Genomic DNA, 26,578 nt, shown 5'->3' with positions numbered 1-26,578 from the left:
TCCCTAGGGAGGCGTTTCGGGCACATCCGACCGGTAGGAGGCCACGGGGAAGACCCAGGACACGTTGGGAAGACTATGTCTCCCGGCTGGCCTGGGAACGCCTCGGGATCCCCCGGGAGGAGCTGGACGAAGTGGCTGGGGAGAGGGAAGTCTGGGCTTCCCTGCTTAGGCTGCTGCCCCCGCGACCCGCCCTCGGATAAGCGGAAGAAGCTGGATGGATGGAGTCAGGGGCACCCCTCAAAATACAAATATTTTTAGGGCCTCAATTTAGCCCTTGCAAGCCCTACACTGGCTTTAAGAACAGATTACATTACTATTTTTACTTTCATGACACCTATTTTTCATGTTGTGCATTATTTTGGGGACATTTTTAATTAACAGGCTGAAATTAGGGGGAGTGGAAGCTCCATTTTTGCACATGCTGATAAAAGCGTGATCTTAGTAAATCAGGCTTCAAATATTTTAATTATGTAATTTTTTTTCCCCACCAAAAAGTGGTTATTGAACAATGTATTTTCCATAAACATATGCATCAAATTAAATCCCAGATTGATTACATAAATAAAAAAAAGTGTGAAATAAATTGTAATGGGGCCACATGGAGAGGAGCCAGATGAGGTGGTTCGGGCATCTGGTCAGGATGCAACCCGAACACCTCCCTAGGGAGGGGTTTCGGGCACATCCGACCGGTAGGAGGCCACGGGGAAGACCCAGGACACGTTGGGAAGACTATGTCTCCCGGCTGGCCTGGGAACGCCTCGGGATCCCCCGGGAGGAGCTGGACGAAGTGGCTGGGGAGAGGGAAGTCTGGGCATCCCTGCTTAGGCTGCTGCCCCCGCGACCCGACCTCGGATAAGCGGAAGAAGCTGAATGGATGGATGGATGGATGGAGTCAGGGGCACCCCTCAAAATACAAATATTTTTAGGGCCTCAATTTAGCCCTTGCAAGCCCTACACTGGCATTAAGAACAGATTACATTACTATTTTTACTTTCATGACACCTATTTTTCATGTTGTGCATTATTTTGGGGACATTTTTAATTAACAGGCTGAAATTAGGGGGAGTGGAAGCTCCATTTTTGCACATGCTGATAAAAGCGTGATCTTCGTAAATCAGGCTTCAAATACTTTAATTATGGGTTTGTTTGTTTTTTCACCAAAAAATGGTTATTGAACAATGTATTTTCCATAAACATATGCATCAAATTAAATCCCAGTTTGATTACATAAATGAAAAAAGTGTGAAATAAATTGTAATGGGGCCACATCGAGAGGAGCCAGATGAGGTAATTTCGGGCATCTGGGCAGGATGCCACCCGAACACCTCCCTAGGGAGGCGTTTCGGGCACGTCCGACCGGTAGGAGGCCACGGGGAAGACCCAGGACATGTTAGGAAGACTATGTCTCCCGGCTGGCCTGGGAACGCCTTGGGATCCCCCGGGAGGAGCTGGACGAAGTGGCTGGGGAGAGGGAAGTCTGGGCTTCCCTGCTTAGGCTGCTGCCCCCGCGACCCGCCCTCGGATAAGCCGAAGAAGCTGGATGGATGGATGGATGGATGGAGTCAGAGGCACCCCTTAAATACAAATATTTTTAGGGCCTCAATTTAGCCCTTGCAAGCCCTACACTGGCATTAAGAACAGATTACATGACTTTTTTACTTACATGACACCTATTTTTCATGTTGTGCATTATTTTGGGGACATTTTTAATTAACAGGCTCAAATTAGGGGGAGTGAAAACATGACTTACCGCATTGGTGACGTCAATTTCATAAACCCGCTGAAAGGTAGATCGGTCAAAGAACACCAGCTTCCCGTTACCCTCGTCTTTCTTCACTGAGGTGCCCGTCACAATGAGCTGGTCATCTGGGCTAAAACAGCAGTCCGTCCTGGTCGGGGGGAAAATGATACGCCGTTGGATTAAAGCGTACTTTTGTCAAATCTGCACATATTACAAGTTCTCACATGGTAAAGTAGTTAGTCAGCCCATTAGCCATATTTAATGGCTTCTTGAAGTTGCGGACATCCCACATCTTCAGCGTGTCATCACCTAGAAGAAAACAGAACATGTTCACAACACACACTTGGAAAAACAGAGCGTCATTTTTTAACATAAAAGTAATCTAAATATTAAATGAACGCAACCGCTCACCTCCACGTGACGCAAGGATTACGCCGTCGTACGAAAAGGAGAGGCAAGAGATGTCGGATCCTGGAATGTGGGCTTGCCGACAATGGAACTTTGTGTGGACCTAAAAATTTAAAAAAAAGAACAGTTTAAAAAGTATTGCATACCTGCCAACTTTTGAAATCAGAAAAACCTAGTAGCCAGGGTCCAGGGGCCGCAGGCCCCGGTAGGTCCAGGACAAAGTCCTGGTGGGGGGTTCAGGCTTCGCCCCCCGACGCAAAATGATTATTAGCATTCAGACAGGTTAAAATGTTGCTACAACCATCACTTTTCTATCAGTCACAGTGACTTTTCAAAACAAAAATATTACAGCCAAAATCATATGGGTTGATTGACATGTTTATTCTGTAAGCTAACTTCAATAGTTTGAAATTATTTTGACAGTTAATGCCAGTTATCCTGTCAACCTTTCACAAAACTTCAATTTGTTAATTGAAAGTATAAACAGTATAAACACTTTTTACAGTAAACAAATGGTAAAACAGTACTAAACAATTCCATTAAAAAAAAAATTGGTGTCATTATTAACTTTCTGTCCAAGCTTGTATAATCTACTGCCTTGTTCAATTGTAAAAAATATTCTGTGCCTAAAATTCACATTTCTATCACAATTATCATACTGTAAACATGGTAAGCTAACTTCATTAAAATTAATAGTCCTGTCAATAGCATGGAATTACAATTCAAATGTAGTTTTTTTGTAAGCCTTTCAAAAGAATTCAAAATATGAAAAATTAATGAAAATTAATTTAAGCCATCAGACACTTGAAAAGTGGCACATCACATCTCTAATGTAATCATTTTAACTTTTCAACAGAAATAGCACTGCAAAAATATTAAGGACATACTTCTGTATTTTGGTAGTTATGCTGTCAACATTTAACAAGATTTCTTCAACTTGGACTTGAAAGCATAAATAGTATAAACACTTTTAACAGTATAACAGTACTAAACAATTCCAATAGATAACATTGGTGTCATTACCTTTTTGTGGCTAAAATCCGAAAAACGTTGAAAGTTTTCCACTTGTATCGCTAGCAACGGCATTAGACTTGTGTTTTTTTGTCCCAACGTGGTCTTTTACATCGCTAATTCCTCCGTGTCCGATCGAAAAATCTTGTCTGCACAAGGTGCAATTCGCGTAGTTTTCACCCTTTTTGGAACGGATACGGTAATTATTCCCGGATAGGCTTTTGAATATTCTTCACGGAATGACTGCAGTTTTCTTTTCGGTTTAAGACTCGTTTGCGATTTTTCTCCGGCTGATTCCATGATCGTTCGCTCGTTTGAAAACAATGGCAACAGGTGCCTCGTGCTTGGCAGCGGTGCTATAAATAGCCTCGCGCATGGCATTCGGAATGGCTCGATAGGAAGTTACGGGAAGCAGTGTCGATTGTCATTGTTGTTACGCGATTTCGTGAATAAAACTTTAATTTTTTTAATTTTTTTTAATTAATGAAAAACCGTATTTTTTATCACTGCAACCGTAACCCGGAATAGGTTGATGAAAACCGTACTAATTACGGGAAAACCGGAGTAGTTGGCAGGTATGCTGCATATGGCAAGAATATTAAACAGTTGTTTGCATGGCAGAAAAATCTGTCATAATCCCACAGTATGGATTTTGCTATTTCTTTTCCTGTGTTTTGTATCATTTCCAGTCCTGGTGCTCTAGTTTTGGGAGTATGTCCGTTTCTTCCCCGAGGCTATTACCCTGGTGAACGCTGAACAGTCACACATTGTCAGAGCTGTTGCTGTGAAATTACCCTGGAACTAATCTGTGAATGTACTAACTCATGTTCACTTCATCGTCCGTTTGCTCTATTCAACACTGCAATATTATCTTATCAACCTTGCACACATTAGTTATTTAGGTAATTGTTTATAGTCTTAGTTTTGTTAATATACAGTACAGGCCAAACGTTTGGACACACCTTTTCCTTATTCAATGTGTTTTCTTTATTTTCATTGTTGATTGTCACTGAAGGCATCAAAACTATGAATGTGGCGTTATGTACTTAACAAAAAAAGGTGAAATAATTGAAAACATGTTTTAATATTCTAGTTTCTTCAAAATAGCTACCCTTTGCTCTGATTACTGCTTTGCACACTCTTGGCATTCTCTTGATGAGCTTCAAGCACACCTGTGTGCCAGAAAGCAAACATAAGAACGAGCTTGAAAAGTAGATGTGTTTCTGTCAGGGGGGTTCAACTGTGGAACAGCTTGGATGATTCCTTAAAATGTTCCAGTTCCATTGACACATTTAAAAAACACTTTAAGACCAATGTCTTGAAAAAATATATCACTCTTGAATGAAAACAGTAGTTAATACTATGATCAATGTTCATTAAAAACTAAATGTGGGATATAAATAATAATGGAAGTATAATTGTTTGTATATAGTATATAATTGGTACAAAGGTTTAACACGTGTACAAGGATATTTCACATGCCTTTACTGTGTATATAATTGAACTGTGCTTATGTTGTGTATTTATAATATGTTGTACAAAGGAAATTTCATAATTTTTGGCAGCTCATCTTGTATTTGACATTATTTATAGGGTTAGGCGCAATAAGTGTTCAACTTCAGCCTAAACCCTTTCGGTTTGCAACATTTTCAATTTATGAATGAACAACTGTTTGTTTATGTAAAACTGTTTGTTTATTTTGTTGACCACTGACCGAAGAAATAATAAACTAAAACCATTTCAGGTGACTACCTCTTGAAGCTCATCGAGAGAATGCCAAGTAATCAGAGCAAAGGGTGGCTATTTTGAAGAAACTAGAATATAAAACATGTTTCCAGTTATTTCACCTTTTTTTGTTAAGTACATAACTCCACATGTGCTCATTGATAGTTTTGATGCCTTCAGTGACAATCTACAATGTAGATAGTCATGAAAATAAAGAAAACGCATTGAATGAGAAGGTGTGTCCAAACTTTTGGCCTGTACTGTATATTGTTTACATGGAACACAGAGAGAACAAGTCACCTACCTTGTGTGTTTATCATACATGAAGCTGATTCTGATTAAAACAGCACACCGTTTTTTCATTCTTAACTAGTTCTAGTCAGTTCCACCTTCTTCCCTCCTTCAGTGCTAGTTCTTCTCTATGCCAAAGTGTTTTGTTGTTTTCTGAATTCCTGCTTGACCTGGGCTACTTTACGTCTGCCTAATGCTTAATAAACGGACCTCCTGCTTGCACTTGACCTGCCTTCTCTGCATCCTGGGATCACTCCAACAGCCAAAATGCGGCATTTTCGCAGGGGACCAAACAGGACATACCAAAACAAGAGTACCAGGACAGGAAATGATACCAAACACAGGAAAATAAAGAACAAAAGTCCAAACTGTTATGTGGGATCATGACTCAATCTTTATCAATGTGACGCAAAACAAGTAACTCACTGTCCAAAAAATCTTTGAGTCTAATTGTACGACTGACAGATGCATCTAAACTGTTCCTCTCTCACACGCACACTGCAAAAACTGAAATCTAAGTAAGATGAAATATCTCAAATAAGGGTGATATTTGCTTATTTTCTGTCTGATAAGATCATTCTTCTCACTAAGCAGATTTTATGTTAGAGTGTTTTACTTCTTTTAAGGGTTTTGGTCCTAAATGATCTCAGTAAGATATTACAGCTTGTTGCTGAGATTTCTTCTTCTTCTTCTTTCTTCTTTTAGTTTATTTCGAACAAAAACACACTTACATCATAATACATCACACAATTTCACATCATTTCATTTTACATCATGCCCGAAAAGGAGTAGGAAGAAGCAAAGCTTATTTAATCCTACCCCTTTCCCACTTCAAAGCGTTTACAAATATATAGAATCATTTACTGACCTTTTTATATAATAAAATAACATCTATGAATTAGTATACAACCGTTTTGTAATATGTAATTAATTAATTAATTCAGTCATTATTAACATACTGAGATGAAGAATATCTTATTTTCAATAAGGTTGAAAGTATTTCTCATAATTCTTCTTCTTTGTACTTTGTAAGCACTATTAATTTGAATAGCCTCTTAAACTGGATCATATCAGTACAATGTTTTAACTTTTTTACTTAATCCATTCCATAATTTAACTCCACATACTGATATGCTAAAGGTTCTAAGTGTTGTACGTACATATAAATGTTTTAAATTATTTTTTCCTCTAAGGTTATATTTCTCCTCTTTAGTTGAGAAGAATTGTTGTACATTCTTTGGTAGCAGGTTATAGTTTGCATTGTACATCATTTTAGCTGTTTGCAATTTTACCAAATCACTGAACTTTAATATTTTTGACTTAATGAATAAAGGGTTTGTGTGTTCTCTATATCCAACATTATGTATTATTCTAACTGATCTTTTTTGTAACACGGTTAGCGAATGTAGCGCACATTTGTAGTTATTTCCCCCTATTTCTGCACAATAACTCAGATATGGTAACACTAGCGAGCAGTAGAGAATATGTAGTGATTTTTGGCCCAGGACATATTTTGCTTTATTCATTATTGAAATGTTTTTTGCCACCTTATGTTGTATGTTTTGTATATGAGATTTCCAGTTCATTTGATCATCTATTAATACTCCCAAAAATCTAGTTTCTTTTACCCTTTCTATGTGTACTCCGTCTATTTGTATTTGTGTGATGCTCTTTTCTACTATTACCAAATAGCATTATTTTAGTTTTACTGAGATTCAAAGATAGTCTGTTTTTGTCGAACCATCTTTTTAATTTGTTCATTTCTTCTGTTATTATTTGTATTATCTTCTGTGTGCTCTCTCCTGAACAGAAAGCAGTTGTGTCGTCCGCAAATAAAACCAACTTGAAGTCCTTCGTAACCTTACAAATGTCGTTTGTATAAAGATTGAACAATCTTGGTCCCAGTATTGATCCCTGGGGTACACCACAGGATATATCTAGCCGTGTTGACATATTTTCACCCATCTTCACATATTGCTTCCTATTGGTTAAATAACTTCTTACCCAATTCAATACCAAACCTCTGATGCCATATCGTCATAGATTTGATGACTTATATTGAGTAAAACATGCTTGAAGCTAGAATATCAACTGATTCAAAGCTGTGTCATCAACACTCACAAGTATAAAACTACTTTTTTAAAGTAATAATTTCTAAATTCAAGCATGAAAAAAAAAATCATGATGCCGAGCTCATATCATTACGTCAAGATAATGGCACTAGCATTTACTTAATTTAAGAATATTTTTCAACATATTGAGCAAAAAGGTATCCTTTTTCTTCTACCAATAAAAGTGCACTTGTTATTAGTGAGAATATACTTATTTTAAGGTATTTTTGGGTTCATTGATGTTAGCTAATTAGGGCCCGCATGGCCCATTGCAAAAGGACTCCCTTCGGGAGTCCTTATGCAATGGGACATAAGGACCTATTGTATTTGTAAGGTTTTATTCTTTATTCTTCCGCCGCCACATTAAACTGTAATTTGACCCACTTAACATGCTTCAAAACTCACCATATTTGACCCACACATCAGGACCTGCGAAAATTGCCTTTTTTTAAAAAAACCGAACCACAAAACTCAAAATTGCGCTCTAGCGCCCCCTAGGGAAAACAAAAACTAGACTGCCTGTAACTCCCACTAGGAAGGTCGGAGAGACATGAAACAAAAACCTCTATGTAGGTCTGACTTAGACCTACATTTCATAATAGTACATTGTCAGGCTAAAATCAACAGGAAGTTGGCAATTCCCCCTTCAAGACAAAAAAGTACTAAAAACAGTAACTTTTGCCTCTTTGAGCTGTAATTTGACCCCCTTAACACGCTTCAAAACTCACCAAACTGAACGCACACATCAGGACTGGCAAAAATTGCGATCTAATAAAAAAACCTAACCCCAAATTTAAAAATTGCGCTCTAGAGCAATTTTTCAATAAAACGGAGAAAAAACTGCTCCTCGGAAGAAAGAAATGACAAAACTGCCTGTAACTCCCACTGGGAAGGTCGGAGAGACATGAAACAAAAACCTCCCCGTAGGTCTCACTTAGACCTAGATTTCATAAATTGACAACCCTCAGCAAAAATCAACAGGAAGTTTGCTATTCCCCCTTCAAAACACATTTTTTGTAAAAACCGGTCACCTTCCTTCAAAAACAAACTCCTCTGAGCGCGTTTGTCGTTTCGCCTTCAAACTAACACAGGAGAGAGATTGAACCCTTGTGATTACAATGACAGAAGCGCTTTTTTTCTAACTGCTCCGGTTTTGATTTTATGACCCTTCAAAGACCCGCTGCGCTGATGCTGCTGCGCTGCTGTTTTTTTAAGATGGCTGCTTAAAAGCAGGAAGCACCAACGTGCCCACACAATGCAGACAAGGTAGGTACCCTAGACAAAAGTCTTGGGACACTTCAGACTAAAAGTAGACAAAAGTATTGGGACACTTAGGACTAGCACCTGCCAAATACGCGGGCCCGACCAATGCTGCTTGCAGCTTTAATTTTACTTGTTTTGGAAAGTCTTGACAAGCCAAATTTTCTTGTTTTATTGGCAGATAATTTTGCTTAGTTCACATAAAATACCCCTATTTTTTGTATTTTTTTCTTCTTTTTTTTTGAACACTGACTTTTTGCAGTGACACACACCTAAGTGTGGGTTAGACATTGTGTGTACGTGCGAAGGTGTGCTGCTCCACACTGGAAGTAACCCAAAACAAACACACACACAAATACAAGTGAACACTAGTAGAAACCAAGCTGCACAGTGTGAATAGTGAAGGATGAGAAAACCTAAAGCTGGCAATGGTTTTGATATCACATAATTACTCTCTAATTAGAAGCATGCTGTTTCCTTTCCAGGCTCCCACATCAAATAATCACCAAGGTTCTTTATTAACCGAGCGCTAATTAGCTCCTCCAGAGGATGCTTCGTTGTAGGAGTACTGAACGGCGCGGAGATAGCGGCGATCGATCATTACAAGATGCGGGTGAAGCAATAGTTTGGTGAGGTAGGCTTGCTAACACCCGAGCAAACATAACCTTGGTTTATACAGCTACAATTTCATTAATTCTCAACACAATGCAAATAAACCCGGTGAAAAGAGAATGGAGCAATAGCGTGCCTTTTTTTGTGTGTCTCAGAAATGTGGATAAGGAATTTTAAGTGCACAAAGTGTGAAAGACAGATAAGATAGAGAAGTATAGAGAGAGGGAGAGAAAAGTGGGGAGAGTGGAGTGTGAGGTGAAAAAGTGATGTGCCCTCGTGACACACAAGGGAATTGAGGTCGTATCTGGCTTGTAAGTAAATGGACTCAGGTTATTAACTGGGACAAGATAACGGTGTCACCTTGAACTGTAGATAACCAGGATTCCACTTTTTAAATGCTTGGCCTTGGACACTTTTGTCTTCGAGGATTATTAGATTTCCCCCCCCATCATCGTTTTACCACATACCGGTACTCTCATCCATTTTGACGTTCCGTCTTTATCTACGTACTTTCTTCACTTCGCTGTACTTAAGAGTTTAACATAATAAAACAACATTGTCAAATCTTAAGGCAGGTGTGGAACACTGAAAAGTGAAGCTTAAAGCAAGTCACACACAAAGTAGTCAACCCCTAAGACAGGGGTAGGCAACCTTTACCAGTCAAAGAGCCATTTTGACCAGTTTCAGAAATTATAGAAAACAATGGGAGCCGCAAATTTTTTTTGAAAGTTTAAATGAAATAACACTGCATATAAAGTATTTTTTGTTGCTTTGTGCTATGTATAACCAGGGGTCTCAGACACGCTGCCCACACCTTTATGTCGAATTTGAAAGCTGGTGCGGCACGCGGGTTTTAAATTAATGGCGCTTGTCAGCGTCATGCGTGCCGTGATGGTACAGCATATAGCACCCACTATAGTCAGCGTGCCTGATCAGCCACACGTTGTAAGGGGCTTCCGCTTGCTCACGTAGGTGACAGCAAGGCATACTTGGTCAACAACCACACAGGTCACACTGACGGTGGTGGTATAAAAAAAAAAAACTTTAACACTCTTACTAATAATGCGCCACACTGTGAACCCACACCAAACAAGAATGACAAACACATTTCGGGAGAACATCTGCACCGTAACACAACATAAACACAACAGGACAAATACCCAGAATCCCATGCAGCCCTAACTCTTCCGGGATACATTATACACACACCCCCCACCCCCCGCTACCAAACCCCGCCCGGGGGGGTTGATGTGTGAGGGAGCAGGGTTGGGGTGGGGGCGGGGTTTGGTGGTAGCAGGGGTGTATAAAGTAGCCCGGAAGAGTCAGGGCTGCATGGGATTCTGGGTGTTTGTTCTGTTGTGTTAAGGTGCAGATGTTCTCCAGAAATGTGTTTGTCATTCTTGTTTGGTTTTGGTTCAAAGTGTGGCGCATTATTAGTAAGAGTGTTAAAGTTGTTTTATATGACCACCGTCAGTGTAACCTGTGTGGCTGTTGACCAAGTATGCCTTGCTGTCACGTACGTGTGCAAGCAGAAGATGCATATAACAAGAGGCTGGGCTGGCACGCTGTTAATACAAACTGTAGAAGGCGCCAGTTGTTGTACCATCATGGCACGCCCTTATTATAGCTGTAAGGGTGAAAATCGGTGAATATTAATCCCGGGAGTTTTCTGCGAGAGGCACCGAAATCCGGAGGTCTCACGGGAAAATTGGGGGGTTCAGCAAGTACCGGTAAGTTGCTGAGCCGCATCAGAGTGATCAAAGAGCCGCATGCGGCTCCGGAGCCGCGGGTTGCCGACCCCTGCCCTAAGAGCATAACATGAACATACCCAGGTCTTACTCAAAGTAACCCTCACTCTGGTATATAATGAACACAATTCATAAACATACATCCATGTTTAACCAGGAAGTCAAGTTATGAGAACTTGTTTGACCCCGGTCTTCCATCAGTATCCTCTTTCTCAGATTAATACCATCTGCGGTTTGCACTCGCTGCGTTTAAGCCCCTCTTATGTTGTCGTCTTGCGCGAGGGTAAGCTAACTTTAGTGTTCTTTTTTTTTCTTTTTTTTTGCACCACCAAAGAAAAACCAGTGTTTCCTGCACACCTGTTGAAATGTTTAAGGGGATACTCGTGTGGCAGATAAATACGATGCTGCATAAATTGTACACATTTGATATATAGAGACAACTAATGACAGCCGGTGGAGAACAGACTTACGTATGTCAAGGCTACACATACTTAAACTTCAAACTCTGCTCCAGTTCTATAGAGCAGTGTTTTTCAACCACTAGTGTGCCGTGAGATACAGTCTGGTGTGCCGTGGGAGATTATCTAATTTCACCTAATTGGGTTGAAAATATTTTTTGCAAACCAGTACATATTAGGGATGTCCCGATCCAGGTTTTTGCACTTCCGATCCGATACCGATATTGTTTTTGCATTTCCGATCCGATACCGATACTGACCGATACCGATACTGACCGATACTGGCCTATCCGAGCATGTATTAAAGTGTAAAGTTATTTAGCCTACTTAGTTGTCAGAATCATGTTGAAAAGGGTTTTAGTACTCTTGATAACAACTAGCCAGCTGAATTAGGGGAGTTTGAATAATACGCAATGGTTGGTAACAAGAAACTGACCTGTTTATTCAAGGATGAACACAAAATAGACAAAATTATACATCACAAACAGAAATGGCATCATTGAACTAGGGCTGGGCGATATGGCCTTTTTTTAATATTGCGATATTTTAAGGCCATATTGCGATACACAATATATATCTCGATATTTTGCCTTAGCCTTGAATGAACACTTGATGCATATAATCACAGCAGTATGATGATTCTATGTGTTTTGATTGATTGATTGAGACTTTTATTAGTAGGTTGCACAGTGAAGTACATATTCCGTACAATTGACCACTAAATGGTAACACCCCAATAAGTTTTTCAACTTGTTGATCAGATATATACTATCATCATAATACAGTCATCACACAAGATAATCACATTGAATTATTTACATTATTTATAATCCAGGATGTGGAGGGGGGCGCCGGATGTAAGTGTCAGAGTTTGATATGACAATAAATCTAAAGTTAAAATATAGGGTAGAAATGCACCCATTTCAGGAAATGTAGTCTTGATTTTCAAAATTTTCTTTCAAGGCTTGCATGTCTACATTAAAACATTCTTCTTCATACTGCATTAATATATGCTACTTTTAAACTTTCATGCAGAAAAGGAAATCACAACTAAAAAAATCACTAATTTTTTCATACGGTGTTGATGTGGAAATTTTTGCCTCGGCATTTTGATGGTGTGGACGTGTGGCACCGAATGGAGATAAGCGTCTCGACAGACGTCACAATATTTGAACAATGATGACGAAAACTGTTTTCTCTGTCGTGTCCGTGTGTCGAAAATTGTTATGCGCTTATTTTTTTATTTGATTTTGTGCGTGGCATAGATTTGCTATGCGCAGAGGACGCTTGAGCAGTTTGCAATTGCACAGGCGAGCACCTTAGAGGGAGCGTTGCTCGCATGGCTGCGCGAGCATCACAGCTAACGTTAGCCATGCTGCTACCTCTCTGCTCGGGGAGGACGTATACATATGTGACGTATGTCGTGACAGTTTGTGACGTGTGTAAGAAGGTGCACTTGCTGTCTGTGAGAGGGAGACACAGGAAAGAGTGAGAAGAGCCTGTCGTGTAATGCCAGCAGCTAAAAGCAACTGCGTGAGAATTCACAGACCTGTGGATGTGTTGAAGGTGTGCTGGAAAATGCGGAACGGAAATTACGGAGCAGCAGAAAAGTGGAATGTATTATTTAAATCGGTGCGTTGGAAAACACGGACCGGAGGTTTTTTTTAAACTGTTTCTGGATCGGCATTTTCCCATGCCTTGCCGATACGCAATTTTTGGCAAATATCGGCAGCCGATCCGATCCAAATATCTGATCGGGACATCCCTAGTACATATATATAGTTATATAGTATATATAGTTATAATCCGCAAATGTGCCGTTGTTGAGTGTCTGTGCTGTCTAGAGCTCGGCAGAGTAACCGTGTAATACTATTCCATACCAGTAGGTGGCATCAGGTAACATGGTTTGTCGTGATCACAATATGCGGGCGGCAGCATGTAGGTAAAAATGTATCTAACACTTAAACGAAAAATAAATAAAAGGCGAGTGCCCCTAAGAAAATGAATTGAAGCTTAGGGATGGCTATGCAAAACTAAACAAAAACTGAACTGGTTGCAAAGTAAACAAAAACAGAATGCTGGACGACAGCAAAGACTTACAGCGTGTGGAGCAGACGGCGTCCACAAAGTACATCTATACATGACATGACAATCAACAATGTCCACACAAAGACGGATAGCGTCCACACAACTGAAATAGTCTTGATTTGCGAAAACAAAGCAGGTGCGGGGAATAGCGTTCAAGGAAGACATGAAACTGCGACAAGAAAATACCAACAAAAGAGGAAAAGCCACCAAAATAGGAGTGCAAGACAAGAACTAGAAGACTACACAAAGTAAAACAGCAAAAAACTCAAAATAAGTCACGGCGTGATGTGATGAGACAAGAGCTATAGTGATGCATGGTTGGTTATGGTTTAAATTCATATACAACAATTGCGAGAACTATTTTATTGTCAATATCGGCTACGGAGTTTCATTTTTAAAATATTTTCTGCAGGTGGTGTGTCTCCGGATTTTTTCAATGAAAAAAATGTGCCTTGGCTCAGAAAAGGTTGAAAAACACTGCTATAGAGGGCGGAAATACTCATTTATTACAAAAAAGGCGCCAACTGCCAGGTCAATTTTATTTGTATAGAATTTAAAAGATATTAGAGCAGGGATGTCAAACGTAAGGCCCACGGGCTTAACAGGTTTTATGTGGCCCACGGGATGAGTTTGCTAGGTATAAAAATGAGCCGAAATTTTTGAATGAAAGAAATTGTTGTTCTAAATGTGTCTACTGGATGTCGCTGTGGCAATTCTTTGTATCTTTGAAGACGATGCTAAATGCTGTATGTAAAAAAATAAATAAACCACATGATGTTAGTGCACCAGTCGAGGAAAATGAATGAGCAAACTACATAAATAATAGAGATATTATCGGCCGATAAATGCTTTAAAATGTAATATCGGAAATTTTCGGTTTTAAAAAAGTAAAATGTATGACTTTTTAAAAGGGCGCTGTACAGAGTGGTACACGGACATAGGGAGAAGTTCAGAGCGCCAATAAACCTTAAAGGCTTTTCACACACACAAGTGAATGCAAGACATATTTAGTCAACAGCCATACAGATCACACTGCGGGTGGCCGTATAAACAACTTCAACACTGTTACAAATATGTGCCACACTGTGAACCCACACCAAACAAGAATGACCAACACATTTCGGGAGAACATCCGCACCGTAACACAACACAACAAATACCCAGAACCCCTTGCAGCACTAACTCTTCCGGGACACTACAATATACACCCCCATCTAGGTTGATTGGCAACACTAAATTGTCCCTAGCGTGTGAATGTGAGTGTGAATGTTGTCTGTCTATCTGTGTTGGCCCTGTGATGAGAAGGCGACTTGTCCAGGGTGTACACCGCCTTCTGCCCAAATGCACTTATATGTGAAATTATTAACACATTACCGTAAAATATCAAATAATATTATTTAGCTCATTCACGTAAGAGACTAGACGTATAAGATTTCATGGGATTTAGCGATTAGGAGTGACAGATTGTTTGGTAAACGTATAGCATGTTCTATATGTTATAGTTATTTGAATGACTCTTACCACAATATGTTACGTTAACATACCAGGCACGTTCTCAGTTGGTTATTTATGCCTCATATAACGTACACTTATTCCAGTGACTCACCTGCCATCATGGAAAGAAAAAAAATGTAAAAAGAAAAAAAATAATTAAATTGTTATATGTATCCAGTGATTATACTATAAAGTTATTTTCCATTTAACTTCACCAGTTTTAGATTATTTTTATTCAAAATCGCTGAATTTTCACATTTGCCATTCAAATACTGAGAAGAGACGGTGCGGTGAACAGCAGCCAGTTGAGGCACGTCACTCAGTTGTGCCTCACCATGGATTGCGGACTCGGCTAACTGCTGGCCTGCTGTGCAGTGAGACCGTATTGCTATATGAATTATATTATACATTTCCATAGTTTAGTTAGCTGAGGTATATAATGTACAGTGTATTTTGACAACAACTGTATGTGTGTAACGTATTTCTTGAGCTGAGCAATCATAAAACGGCTGCGAAGACGCACTGTGTGAGGCTCGCAGTAATCCCGCCTCCAGGTGCCGGTTAATGCACCTCCGCCGCAAAATGCACCCCCCGACGGGAGCGCCACACCAACCAAAGCCCACACCCAAACCCTCCACGTGCAAGACCGAATCAACCCAAAAAAAGTCACTTAACAAGAAGCCAAAAAGTGCAAAAACAACAATGCTCGCGCCGGAGGAGCCGTGAACGACTGCAGGGACACAACATTAGGTACACCTGCAGACTGCAGCACGGATTTCATATTTCATTCATTCACAACTCCTCCAACACGAACACCACTGTTCCCGCACTTATAAGTAAAGGTAAGACCATAATAACGTTTTTTTTTATTAAATGTGCTTTTTTGTGTGCTACAGTTTGTATGTGTAAAGTTAAAGTTAAGTTAAAGTACCAATGATTGTCACACACACACTAGGTGTGGTGAAATTTGTCATCTGCATTTGACCCATCCCCTTGATCACCCCCTGGGAGGTGAGGGGAGCAGTGGGCAGCAGCGGCGCCGCGCCCGGGAATAATTTTTGGTGATTTAACCCCCAATTCCAACCCTTGATGCTGAGTGCCAAGCAGGGAAGAATGCTGGTATGAGCTTTTAAACATAACCCGTTAACTGCTGCCAATCAAATGGTGAATAAGATACTCTTTAGGGTTCATATGTTTGTAAATCTGACTGTGATGAAGTCAGTGCCTCACCAGCCATCAACCTCACCGCACGTCACTGACTTATTCAGCCTGTTGTTCACTATTCTTTATTTATTTTAAATTGCCTTTCAAATGTCTATTTTTGGTGTTGGGTTTTATCAAATACATTTCCCCCAAAAAATGCGACTTATACTCCAGTGCGACTTATATGTGTTTTTTTCCTTCTTAATTATGCATTTTCGGCCTGTGCGACTTATACTCCGGAGCGACTTATACTCCGAAAAATACAGTACTAGTTCTAACTATTAGGCTGTTCTAGTTATAATTTGTATTTATTTTTATTATCTTTTTATTTTTTTATTCTTTTTAATACACCGTAGCACTTTGAGGTTGTTTACTCAATGTAAAGTGCTTTTTACAAATAAAATCTATTATTATTATTATTATTATTAATGAGATTGCGTGGTCAAATAAAAATTTAAAAACAAGTAATTAAATGTAAAGCGTTGAATAGTCTTTAAAATGTAATAATCACTGTCAATCTGAGTTGGTGCCAGTGATAGGCAGCCACATACACCCTCCACGAGCTATTTCTAGCTCATATACTGTTGTTGTGAAAGCCTGAGCGTTTATTTACTATCCCGTTGTTGGCCGACGCTGCTGGATGCCGGGGCGTTTGCTTCCTGTGATAAGCTACGCTGACGACTCTTGAAACCGGATCCCCATACACTGTTCGAAACCCTCTCGCACCACCGTGTGACAACTTCTGCGAGCCATGTCCCTTCTCTCTTAGCATCGGGCTAAATTGCCGCCGTGGTCTTTTGCGTGCTGGTGTGTCATTTACATGCTGTACATAGAAGCTGATGCACCCGCAGATCGACGGAGAGAGCTGATAAATAACTGAGGGAACGGCGCATCGGGTTTCACCCCGCGCCGCCAGTGATACAAGTCAACCGCAGGGCCAACTGTTCTTGCCAAGTTATCCGAGTATCATTATATGAATACCGCGAGGCTCTGTCTTTCCCCCCCACCGCCCCCCCCTGCTCACCACATCAAAACCTTTACAAGCGCACACACCTACGAAAGATTCAACGACGGCCACTGTGCAGCCAGTAATGACATCTCACGCTGACCTTTGTTACTTTCTGAGGGGATCAAGTGGCAAAACCGCAGCGCTGAACAGCTGCTCAGACCTTTCATGGCAGTCAACAAGTGCTGATAGTGAGGCAGCAGATATGCACGAGTGTGTTGAAGTATCACCCCGGAGTCTGACAGCGTGTCCCCTTTACAAATCTTTTCTTGCCCACTTTTTCTGCACGACTTGCAGACATCAGGCACGATCCTGGCTCTTGCGATCGGGTCTTATGTCTGAAGGGTACTTTCCAGGCAGAACAGCAAATCTGAGTGATGTTGATTGGTAGAAGACAAGTAGAATACAACTTAAAGGGGAACATTATCACAATTTCAGAATGGTTAAAACCATTAAAAATCAGTTCCCAGTGGCTTATTATATTTTTCGAAGTTTTTTTCAAAATTTTACCCATCACGCAATATCCCTAATAAAAGCTTCAAAGTGCCTGATTTTAACCATCGTTATAAACACCCGTCCATTTTCCTGTGACGTCACATAGTGAAGCCAACACAAACAAACATGGCGGAAAGAACAGCAAGCTGTAGCGACATTAGCTCGGATTCAGACTCGGATTTCAGCGTCTTAAGCGATTCAACAGATTACGAATGTATTGAAACGGATGGTTGCAGTGTGGAGGCAGGTAGCGAAAACGAAATTGAAGAAGAAACTGAAGCTATTGAGCCATATCGGTTTGAACCGTATGCAAGCGAAACCGACACGACAGCCAGCGACACGGGAGAAAGCGAGGACGAATTCGGCGATCGCCTTCTAACCAACGATTGGTATGTGTTTGTTTGGCATTAAAGGAAACTAACAACTCTGAACTAGGTTTACAGCATATGAAATACATTTGGCAACAACATGCACTTTGAGAGTGCAGACAGCCCAATTTTCATCAATTAATATATTCTGTAGACATACCCTCATCCGCGCTCTTTTCCTGAAAGCTGATCTGTCCAGTTTTGGAGTTGATGTCAGCAGGCCAGGGAAGCTAGGGTCGGTATTCTTCTCTTGATCATCTTCGGTGGCATTAGGGACGGTGTGAGCCAAGACATCCAGGGGGTTTAGCTCGCTCGTCTGCGGGAACAAACTGCCGCCATTGCTTGCCGTGCTAGCGAGGTCCTTTGTCCCTGAATTGCTCACACATTCCGGCAGATTCAATGGGGGTCTGGCGGCAGATTTCTTTGACTTTATCGTTGGAAATGCATCTGCTTTGAGTGTCGCAGGATATCCACACATTCTTGCCATCTCTGTCGTAGCATAGCTTTCGTCGGTAAAGTGTGCGGAACAAACGTCCAATTTCTTGCCACTTTCGCATCTTTGGGCCACTGGTGCAACTTGAATCCGTCCCTGTTGGTGTTGTTACACCCTCCGACAACACACCGACGAGGCATGATGTCTCCAAGGTACGGAAAACAGTCGAAAAAACGGAAAATAACAGAGCTGATTTGACTCGGTGTTTGAGAAAATGGCGGATGGCTTCCCGATGTGACGCCACGTTGTGACGTCATCGCTCAGAGCGAATATTAGAAAGGCGTTTAATTCGCCAGAATCCACCCATTTAGAGTTCGGAAATCGGTTAAAAAAATATATGGTCTTTTTTCCGCAACATCAAGGTATATATTGACGCTTACATAGGTCTGGTGATAATGTTCCCCTTTAAGTGTTGCTAGCTTTTGAAAAAAGATCTCAAGAACCATGACATCTCATAAGAAAGAATACTATAGAAATTAGACTTGAATAGCAGACATAAATAATCGGACAGGTATGAGGAATTATGACACCATACAGATAAATCTATCTCAGATTTTATCTCTAGTTATCATTACGTATACCGTATTTTTCAGAGTATAAGTCGCTCCGGAGTATAAGTCGCACCGGCCGAAAATGCATAATAAAGAAGGGAAAAAAAACATATAAGTCGCACTATAAGTCGTATTTTTGGGGGAAATTTATTTGATAAAACCCAACACCAAGAATAGACATTTGAAAGGCAATTTAAAATAAATAAAGAATAGTGAACAACAGGCTGAATAAGTGTACGTTATATGAGGCATAAATAACCAACTGGTATGTTAACGTAACATATTATGGTAAGAGTCATTCAAATAACTATAACATATAGAACATGCTAAACGTTTACCAAACAATCTGTCACTCCTAATCGCTAAATCCCATGAAATCTTATACATCTAGTCCAGGGGTCGGCAACCCGCGGCTCCGGAGCCGCATGCGGCTCTTTGATCACTCTGATGCGGCTCAGCTGCATACTTGCCGACCCTCCCGATTTTCCCGGGAGATTTCCGGATTTCAGTGCCTCTCGCAGAGAACTCCCGGGATTAATATTCTCCGATTTTCACCCTAACAATAATAATAAGGGCGTGCCATCCCAGCTTTTTGTTGTATGCATCTTCTACTTGCACACGCACGGGGGGCCATATAAAACAACTTTAAGACTCTTACTAATAATGCGCCACACTTTGAACCAAAACCAAACAAGAATGACAAACACATTTCGGGAGAACATCTGCACCTTAACACAACATAAACACAACAGAACAAATACCCAGAATCCCATGCAGCCCTGACTCTTCCGGGCTACATTATACACCCCTGCTACCACCAAATCCCGCCCCCACCCCAACCCTGCTCCCCCACACATCAACCCCCCCGCCCCCTCCGTGCGTCGGTTGAGGTGGGCGGGGTTTGGTAGCTGGGGTGTATAATGTAGCCCGGAAGAGTTAGGGCTGCATGGGATTCTGGGTATTTGTTCTGTTGTGTTTATGTTGTGTTACGGTGCAGATGTTCTCCCGAAATGTGTTTGTCATTCTTGTTTGATGTGGGTTCACAGTGTGGCGCATTATTAGTAAGAGTGTTAAAGTTTATACCGCCACCGTCAGTGTAACCTGTGTGGTTGTTGAGCAAGTATGCCTTGCTGTCACTTACGTGAGCAAGCAGAAGTCACATACCACGTGTGGCTGGGCCGGCACGCTGGTTGTAGTGGGCGCTAAATGATGTACCATCACGGCACGTTCGAGAGAATAGTTGCCCTGAAATTCGTAGTCTGCCGGAAAAATCGGGAGGGTTGACAAGTATGACGCTGTCAAGCGCCATTCATATAAAACTCGAGACCCTTGGTTTATACATGGCACAAAGCAAAAAAAAAACTTTGTATGCAGTGTCATTTCATTTTTAATTTCAAAAGATTTTTGTGGCTCCCATTGTTTTCTTTAATTTGTGAAACTGGTCAAAATGGCTCTTTGAGTGGTAAAGGTTGCCGACCCCTGGTCTAGTCTCTTACGTGATATTACGTGTTTTACGGTAATGTGTTAATAATTTCACACATAAGTCGCTCCTGAGTATAAGTCGCACCCAAAACCAAACTATGAAAAAAACTGCGACTTATAGTCCGAAAAATACGGTATGTATTGTTGCATTTGAACAAGCTCCTTTCTGCAAGCCCACCCCGCATTCGCTGCAGTGACGTCGTCTCACGGTGATTGAAGATAAAATACGTTTTCTTTGTGCATTTCTGCTCGCGATGTTCCCACGTGTGGATCTACAGCAGGGGTGCTCATTACGTCGATCGCGATCTACCGGTCGATCTCGGAGGGTGTGTCAGTAGATCACCAGCCAGGCATTAAAAAAATAGTCCTAAAAACGAGCGATCATAAATCTTCACTATGACGTCACTTTCGTCACTTGATTGACATTCACGGCACCCGAGGGTCTTCTGAGATGACGCTGGCTGCTGCCAGCTCATTAAAATTACCGACTGAAAGGCGAGAAAAACTTTATTTCAACAGACTCTGGCGCCGTACCTGTCGTCAAAACTCCAAAGACCGACTGCACAGTTGCACAATAAAAGCTCTGCTTCATCCTGCCTGCGCTACCAAAATAAGAGTCTCAGAAAGCTGGCGTGCACAAGCTAGCAAGGTACGGAGTTTGCCGACAATGTATTTCTTGTAAAGTGTATACAAAGGAGTACGGAAGCTGGACAAATAAGATGCCAAAAACCAACCACTTTCATGTGGTATTGGACAGAAAGGAGGACTTTTTTTCTCCTCCATTCGAAAATGCGGACATTATCAGCACCACTGTCTGATTCCAATCAATGCAAGTCATCACAATCAGGTAATACACCAACTTATATTCTTGTCTTCATGAAAGAAAGGAATCTATATGTGTTAAACATGCTTGTATTATCTTTAACCACCTTTAAGTTGTTAACAATAGTAACTATATGTGTTAAACATGCTTGTATTATCTATAACCACCTTTAAGTTGTTAACAATATTAACTATATGTGTTAAACATGCTTGTATTATCTTTAACCACCTTTAACTTGTTAACAATATTAACTATATGTGTTAAACATGCTTGTTTTATCTTTAACTACCTTTAAGTTGTTAACAATATTAACTATTTGTGTTAAACATGCTTGTATTATTTTTAACCACCTTTAACTTGTTAACAATATTAACTATATGTGTTAAACATGCTTGCATTATCTTTAAACACCTTTAACTTGTTAACAATATTAACTATATGTATTAAACATACTTGTATTATCATTAAACACCTTTAATGTATTAACAATATTAACTATATGTGTTAAACATGCTTGCATTATCATTAAACACCTTTAACTTGTTAACAAAAACATATATTTCATAAATAAGTAAATATAAATTATATATATGAATGAGGTAGATCCCCACGACTTGATCAATTGAAAAGTAGCTCACCTGCAGAAAAAGTGTGAGCACCCCTGATCTACAGTAACTAGACACCATTACATTTCCCCACGCTAGGGAATGGCCCGAGGGTCAAAAAGGACTCAGACGCATAAATCTTAATTGTGCGTAAAAAAAATTAAGAATTTATAGTGAACACGTTGTTGCGTTAACTTTGACAGCCCTTAGTCTAATATTTTTTTATTCCTGGCCGTCCAAAATGTTGACATTTTGATTCTCTGTCTGTCCATCATCTTTCTGTGCAGTGCAAGCACCGATCCTGCAGCCATGTGTGGAACTGTCAGTTTGCACGTCCTTCTGACACGTGCTAAATAAAAGGCTAACTGGTGCTTGCAAAACGGTGATGAGTGTTGACAAATCACACTGCGCGTGCTAATTAATTCTGTTTGCATTTTCACTTCCCAATATTGCGGGCATTTTTATGATCAACATATGTTTTGCATATTAATGAAGACAGAGACGCAAAATGGATTGCACGCCTTATTGTGCTCACTTTTCTTGTTCTGTATATTGTACAGTATTTTGTATATTGTTTTGTATATTGTACAGGATTGCTTATTATTTTTATTGGATAGTAGTCTATTTATTTCAATTCTTAGTTTTATCTTTATTACTTCTTGTGTAATTTATTTTTATCCCATATTTGTTCCCACTACCGCACCTTAAGTTGGAGTCCTTAATCTCGTTATATGCAAATATAATGACAATAAAGTCCATTCTATTCTATTCTATTCTACTTAACAGACGCAATTCCCTTTGCACATGTTTGGTAGAACAGCTTGGCGTGTGCTTTCAGGTTTCATGTGTTTTAATGGATGTAAACCTTTAGTAAATCAGGCCATAAGAGTTCTTATTTGAGTGGCCCTCGGGGCCCCTCTGTAGTGGAAAAGTTAGGCCCCGCGGTCAAAAAGGTTAAAAACCCCTGCGCTAAAGTATATCCAAGTTTAATTTCTCTAGTTCCTATGTGTCAAAGTCAAGGCCCACAGGCCAGATCCGGCCCGCAAATTAATTATCCTATGCCCCCGGGATGATATTTGATTAGTATTAGAACCAGCCCGCAGGCCACAGCCGCCTGCTGCTGTTTTGCCCGCACCTAATACTCCATCAGTGTTGGCGCTAGGAATTTTCAAAGTAAAGTCCCAGGGACCCCATCAAGTCATAAAAATGGGGTTCTACTTTTTTGTAACTGTTTTGAAAACAAATTACAAATGTATGCATTATCCTGTTATATCTCACATTCTATATTGTGTTTTGGAAAAAGATTGTCATAAACGTTACTTCATTCATTAAAAAAATATTACAAAAGAAAACAAATCTTTATGCATTTGTTAATTTATTCAGTTATAAACATCCATTCACTTTCTTCTTTCCTTCATGGATCCAAACTTTACCGCTGCCGGTATTTTTTTCTATATTTTTATTGGACTATCTTTCTGCTCCGCCGCTCCCAGTCTGTGGAACGCTCTCCCTGACCACCTGAGTGCACCACAGACTGTGGATGCTTTTAAAAAAGGCTAAAAAACCCTTCTTTTTAAAAAAGCCTCTTTTTTTTTTTAGATATATGCATACTAGTTGTAGCTATTAGGCTGTTCTAGTTTTTATTTTTATTTATTTTCATTATTTTTTTATTTTTTTTAATACACTGTAGCACTTTGAGGTTGTTTACCCAATGGAAAGTGCTTTTTACAAATAAAATCTATTATTATTATTATTATTATTATCTTCAGAATGTGTTTGTTCTATTTTTGGCCGAAGAAAGACAAAGAAAACAATCTGAAGTTGTCTTTATTTTTTTTGTTTTAATGCCATGATTTTAATAGTCCGGCCCGAGTGTGCACAGATTTCCCTTCTTGCGGCCCCTGAGCTAAAATGAGTTTGACACCCCTGCTCTAGTAATATCCCATGAAAAGACCGTAACAAAAATGGTAACTTTTGTATTCTGCAATTAACGACAGAACTTTACGATTAAGTGATCCATACTTAGGTATCACTTTCCTAAAAGCTTTCTTAACATTTTCATTACACTTTAAGAAGACTTACCAGTTTATTGTAATGTAGCTCAACTTCATTTTGTCTGTTCAAGGTCAATTAAAAAAAAAAGAGATTTTGACCATATGGTCCAATTGTCGTCGCCGCGGTGAGTTTATCAAAAGCAGTTATTTCGGGGGTCATCACTTTGTAGTTTGAGGCTGTCAGTGACATCATTACATTCCACAGCTCTCTAGGGTATTGTTTTGGAACGGAGGCCGGCACCTTCCACGCACTGGGTATAGTGACGTCATTTTTTGACTCGACGTGATCATAGCGAGCAATCACTCGCGGTAGGAGTTCTTCTTGACTCGCCATCATAGGATTAATCAAGACATGTCAGGCTTCAAGAGCATGACGTGTCAACCCCAATAGTGCACCTCTGCATCAAGATTGATCGTGATTGATTTGCCTGCATAGCCGGACTATGAAGTAATACAGGGGGCATCCAGAGGGATGGCAGCAGCAATAAAAACACAAGGTTGACTCCTTTTTAGGTTGAATTCAGGTTGGCGGCGTAGGTTGTGATTAGGGCAGAGGGCACCAGTGAAATTCTTGAGCCATTCAGACAGGGCAGGCTCCAGCGGTCAGAGAACAGACATGACTATTGTAAGCTGCTATGGGACGCATGGTAAATATTTAGTTTGGACAAGGAGGGGGTCGTAAATTTCGAGAGCCTTAATCCAATCTCTCAGGAGTGTGCCGCTACGAGCCGTCCGTGCGCAGAAGGGGAGAGGGACTTTTACAATTGTCAGTTACAAAAATAACCCTCCAACTAACTACTGTACATTGTGTGTTATCTGATTACAAAGTTGGCTGTTGAATGAGTAATTATCGTGTAGCCTACTTCCCACTTGACTAATCTGGATAAGCCCCCCTCTGTCCAATCAAGCTGTTCCGACTCACCGACCGCAAGCTTAACTGTCACCCATCGCCATTCTTGTATGAAATAACTGAAGCGGTCAAGCTTATCCGCATGAGGGTTTGCGAACGTGAAAAGATGGGTGGGCTAAGAAAAGGAGGGCCAAGAACACTTGATCAAATGCAGTCGCACCAATTTGTTGGGGACTTGTAGTTCATAAACAACACTTCAGAACCCAGTGTCTTTTGTATACCTTGAAGGCTTTCAAATGCCACAAAAACGTCACAAATTAAAAGGATTGTGCTGTAAAAGTGCTTGACTTCAGCATGTTGTGCAAAATATATTGTTGCATTGTCACACAGAGAGTAAAACATTCCTAGTAGTTTACTGTAGTCCTTAAAACCTTGACTGTTGTTCCTTGCGGTATACTGTATAGCAGTGAGTTTCAACCAGTGTGCCGCGGGAAATTATGTAACTTCACCTAATTGGTGCAAAAAATATTTTTTGCAAATCAATAATCATAATGTTCCGCTGTGCTGGTAGAGCTTGGCAGGGTAATCTTGTAATACTCCATATCAGTAGGTGGCGGGAGGTAGTTCATTGCTTTGTAGAAGTCGGAACGCGTCGAGGATGGTTTGTCGTGATCCCAATATGCAGAGCACAGCGGGAGACAGCATGCAGGTAAAAAGGTATGTAATGCTTAAACCAAAAATTTAAAAAAGGCACTGAAGCATAGGGATGGCTATGCAAAACAAAAGTAAAACTGAACTGGCTACAAAGTCCACAAAAACAGAATACTGGACGACAGCAAAAACTTACAGCGTGTGGAGCAAAGACGGCGTCCACAAAGCACATCCGTACATGACATGACAATCAACAATGTCCCCACAAAGAAGGATAGCGTACGCACAACTTAAATAGTCTTGATTGCGAAAACAAAGCAGGTGCGAGCAATAGCACTCAAAGGGAGAAGCGAGAAGCTGCTACAGGAGAACACCAACAAAACAGGAAGGGTCACCAAAATTACAGCGCAAGACAGGAACTCCATATATATATACTCCATATCAGTAGGTGGCAGCAGGTAGTTCATTGCTTTGTAGAAGTCGGAACGCGTCGAGGATGGTTTGTCGTGATCCCAATATGCAGAGCACAGCGGGAGACAGCATGCAGGTAAAAAGGTATGTAATGCTTAAACCAAAAATTTAAAAAAAGGCAAGTCCCGCTAGGAAAAGGCACTGAAGCATAGGGATGGCTATGCAAAACAAAAGTAAAACTGAACTGGCTACAAAGTCAACAAAAACAGAATGCTGGACGACAGCAAAAACTTACAGCGTGTGGAGCAAAGACGGCGTCCACAAAGTACATCCGTACATGACATGACAATCAACAATGTCCCCACAAAGAAGGATAGCGTACGCACAACTTAAATAGTCTTGATTGCGAAAACAAAGCAGGTGCGGGCAATAGCACTCAAAGGGAGGCGAGAAGCTGCTACAGGAGAACACCAACAAAACAGGAAGAGTCACCAAAATTACAGCGCAAGACAGGAACTCCATATATATATACTCCATATCAGTAGGTGGCAGCAGGTAGTTCATTGCTTTGTAGAAGTCGGAACGCGTCGAGGATGGTTTGTCGTGATCCCAATATGCAGAGCACAGCGGGAGACAGCA

The 26,578-nt window shown here is 40.5% G+C and overlaps 1 protein-coding gene and 1 long non-coding RNA gene across 3 annotated transcripts in view; one reads left to right on the top strand and one right to left on the bottom strand.

The window, feature by feature from the left end:
• The window catches only part of LOC133574816 (uncharacterized), a 164,942-nt gene that overhangs the window by 37,796 nt on the left and 100,568 nt on the right, over positions 1 to 26,578 (top strand). The window lies entirely within an intron of this gene.
• The window catches only part of LOC133574814 (WD repeat-containing protein 70), a 124,524-nt gene that overhangs the window by 41,658 nt on the left and 56,288 nt on the right, over positions 1 to 26,578 (bottom strand). For both annotated transcript variants that reach the window (XM_061927112.1, XM_061927113.2), the window contains exons 11-13: positions 2,153 to 2,252; positions 1,966 to 2,050; positions 1,751 to 1,889 (exon numbers count right to left, since the gene is read on the bottom strand). In XM_061927112.1, coding sequence (XP_061783096.1) covers positions 1,751 to 1,889; positions 1,966 to 2,050; positions 2,153 to 2,252 — 324 coding nt within the window. The remainder of the gene's footprint in view (positions 1 to 1,750; positions 1,890 to 1,965; positions 2,051 to 2,152; positions 2,253 to 26,578) is intronic.

This window comes from Nerophis lumbriciformis, linkage group LG32 (genome assembly GCF_033978685.3).
Source record: "Nerophis lumbriciformis linkage group LG32, RoL_Nlum_v2.1, whole genome shotgun sequence".
In the NCBI taxonomy this organism is placed as follows: domain Eukaryota; kingdom Metazoa; phylum Chordata; class Actinopteri; order Syngnathiformes; family Syngnathidae; genus Nerophis; species Nerophis lumbriciformis.
Note: the sequence above shows the minus strand (reverse complement) of the source record. Positions and strands in the feature narration are given on the sequence as shown.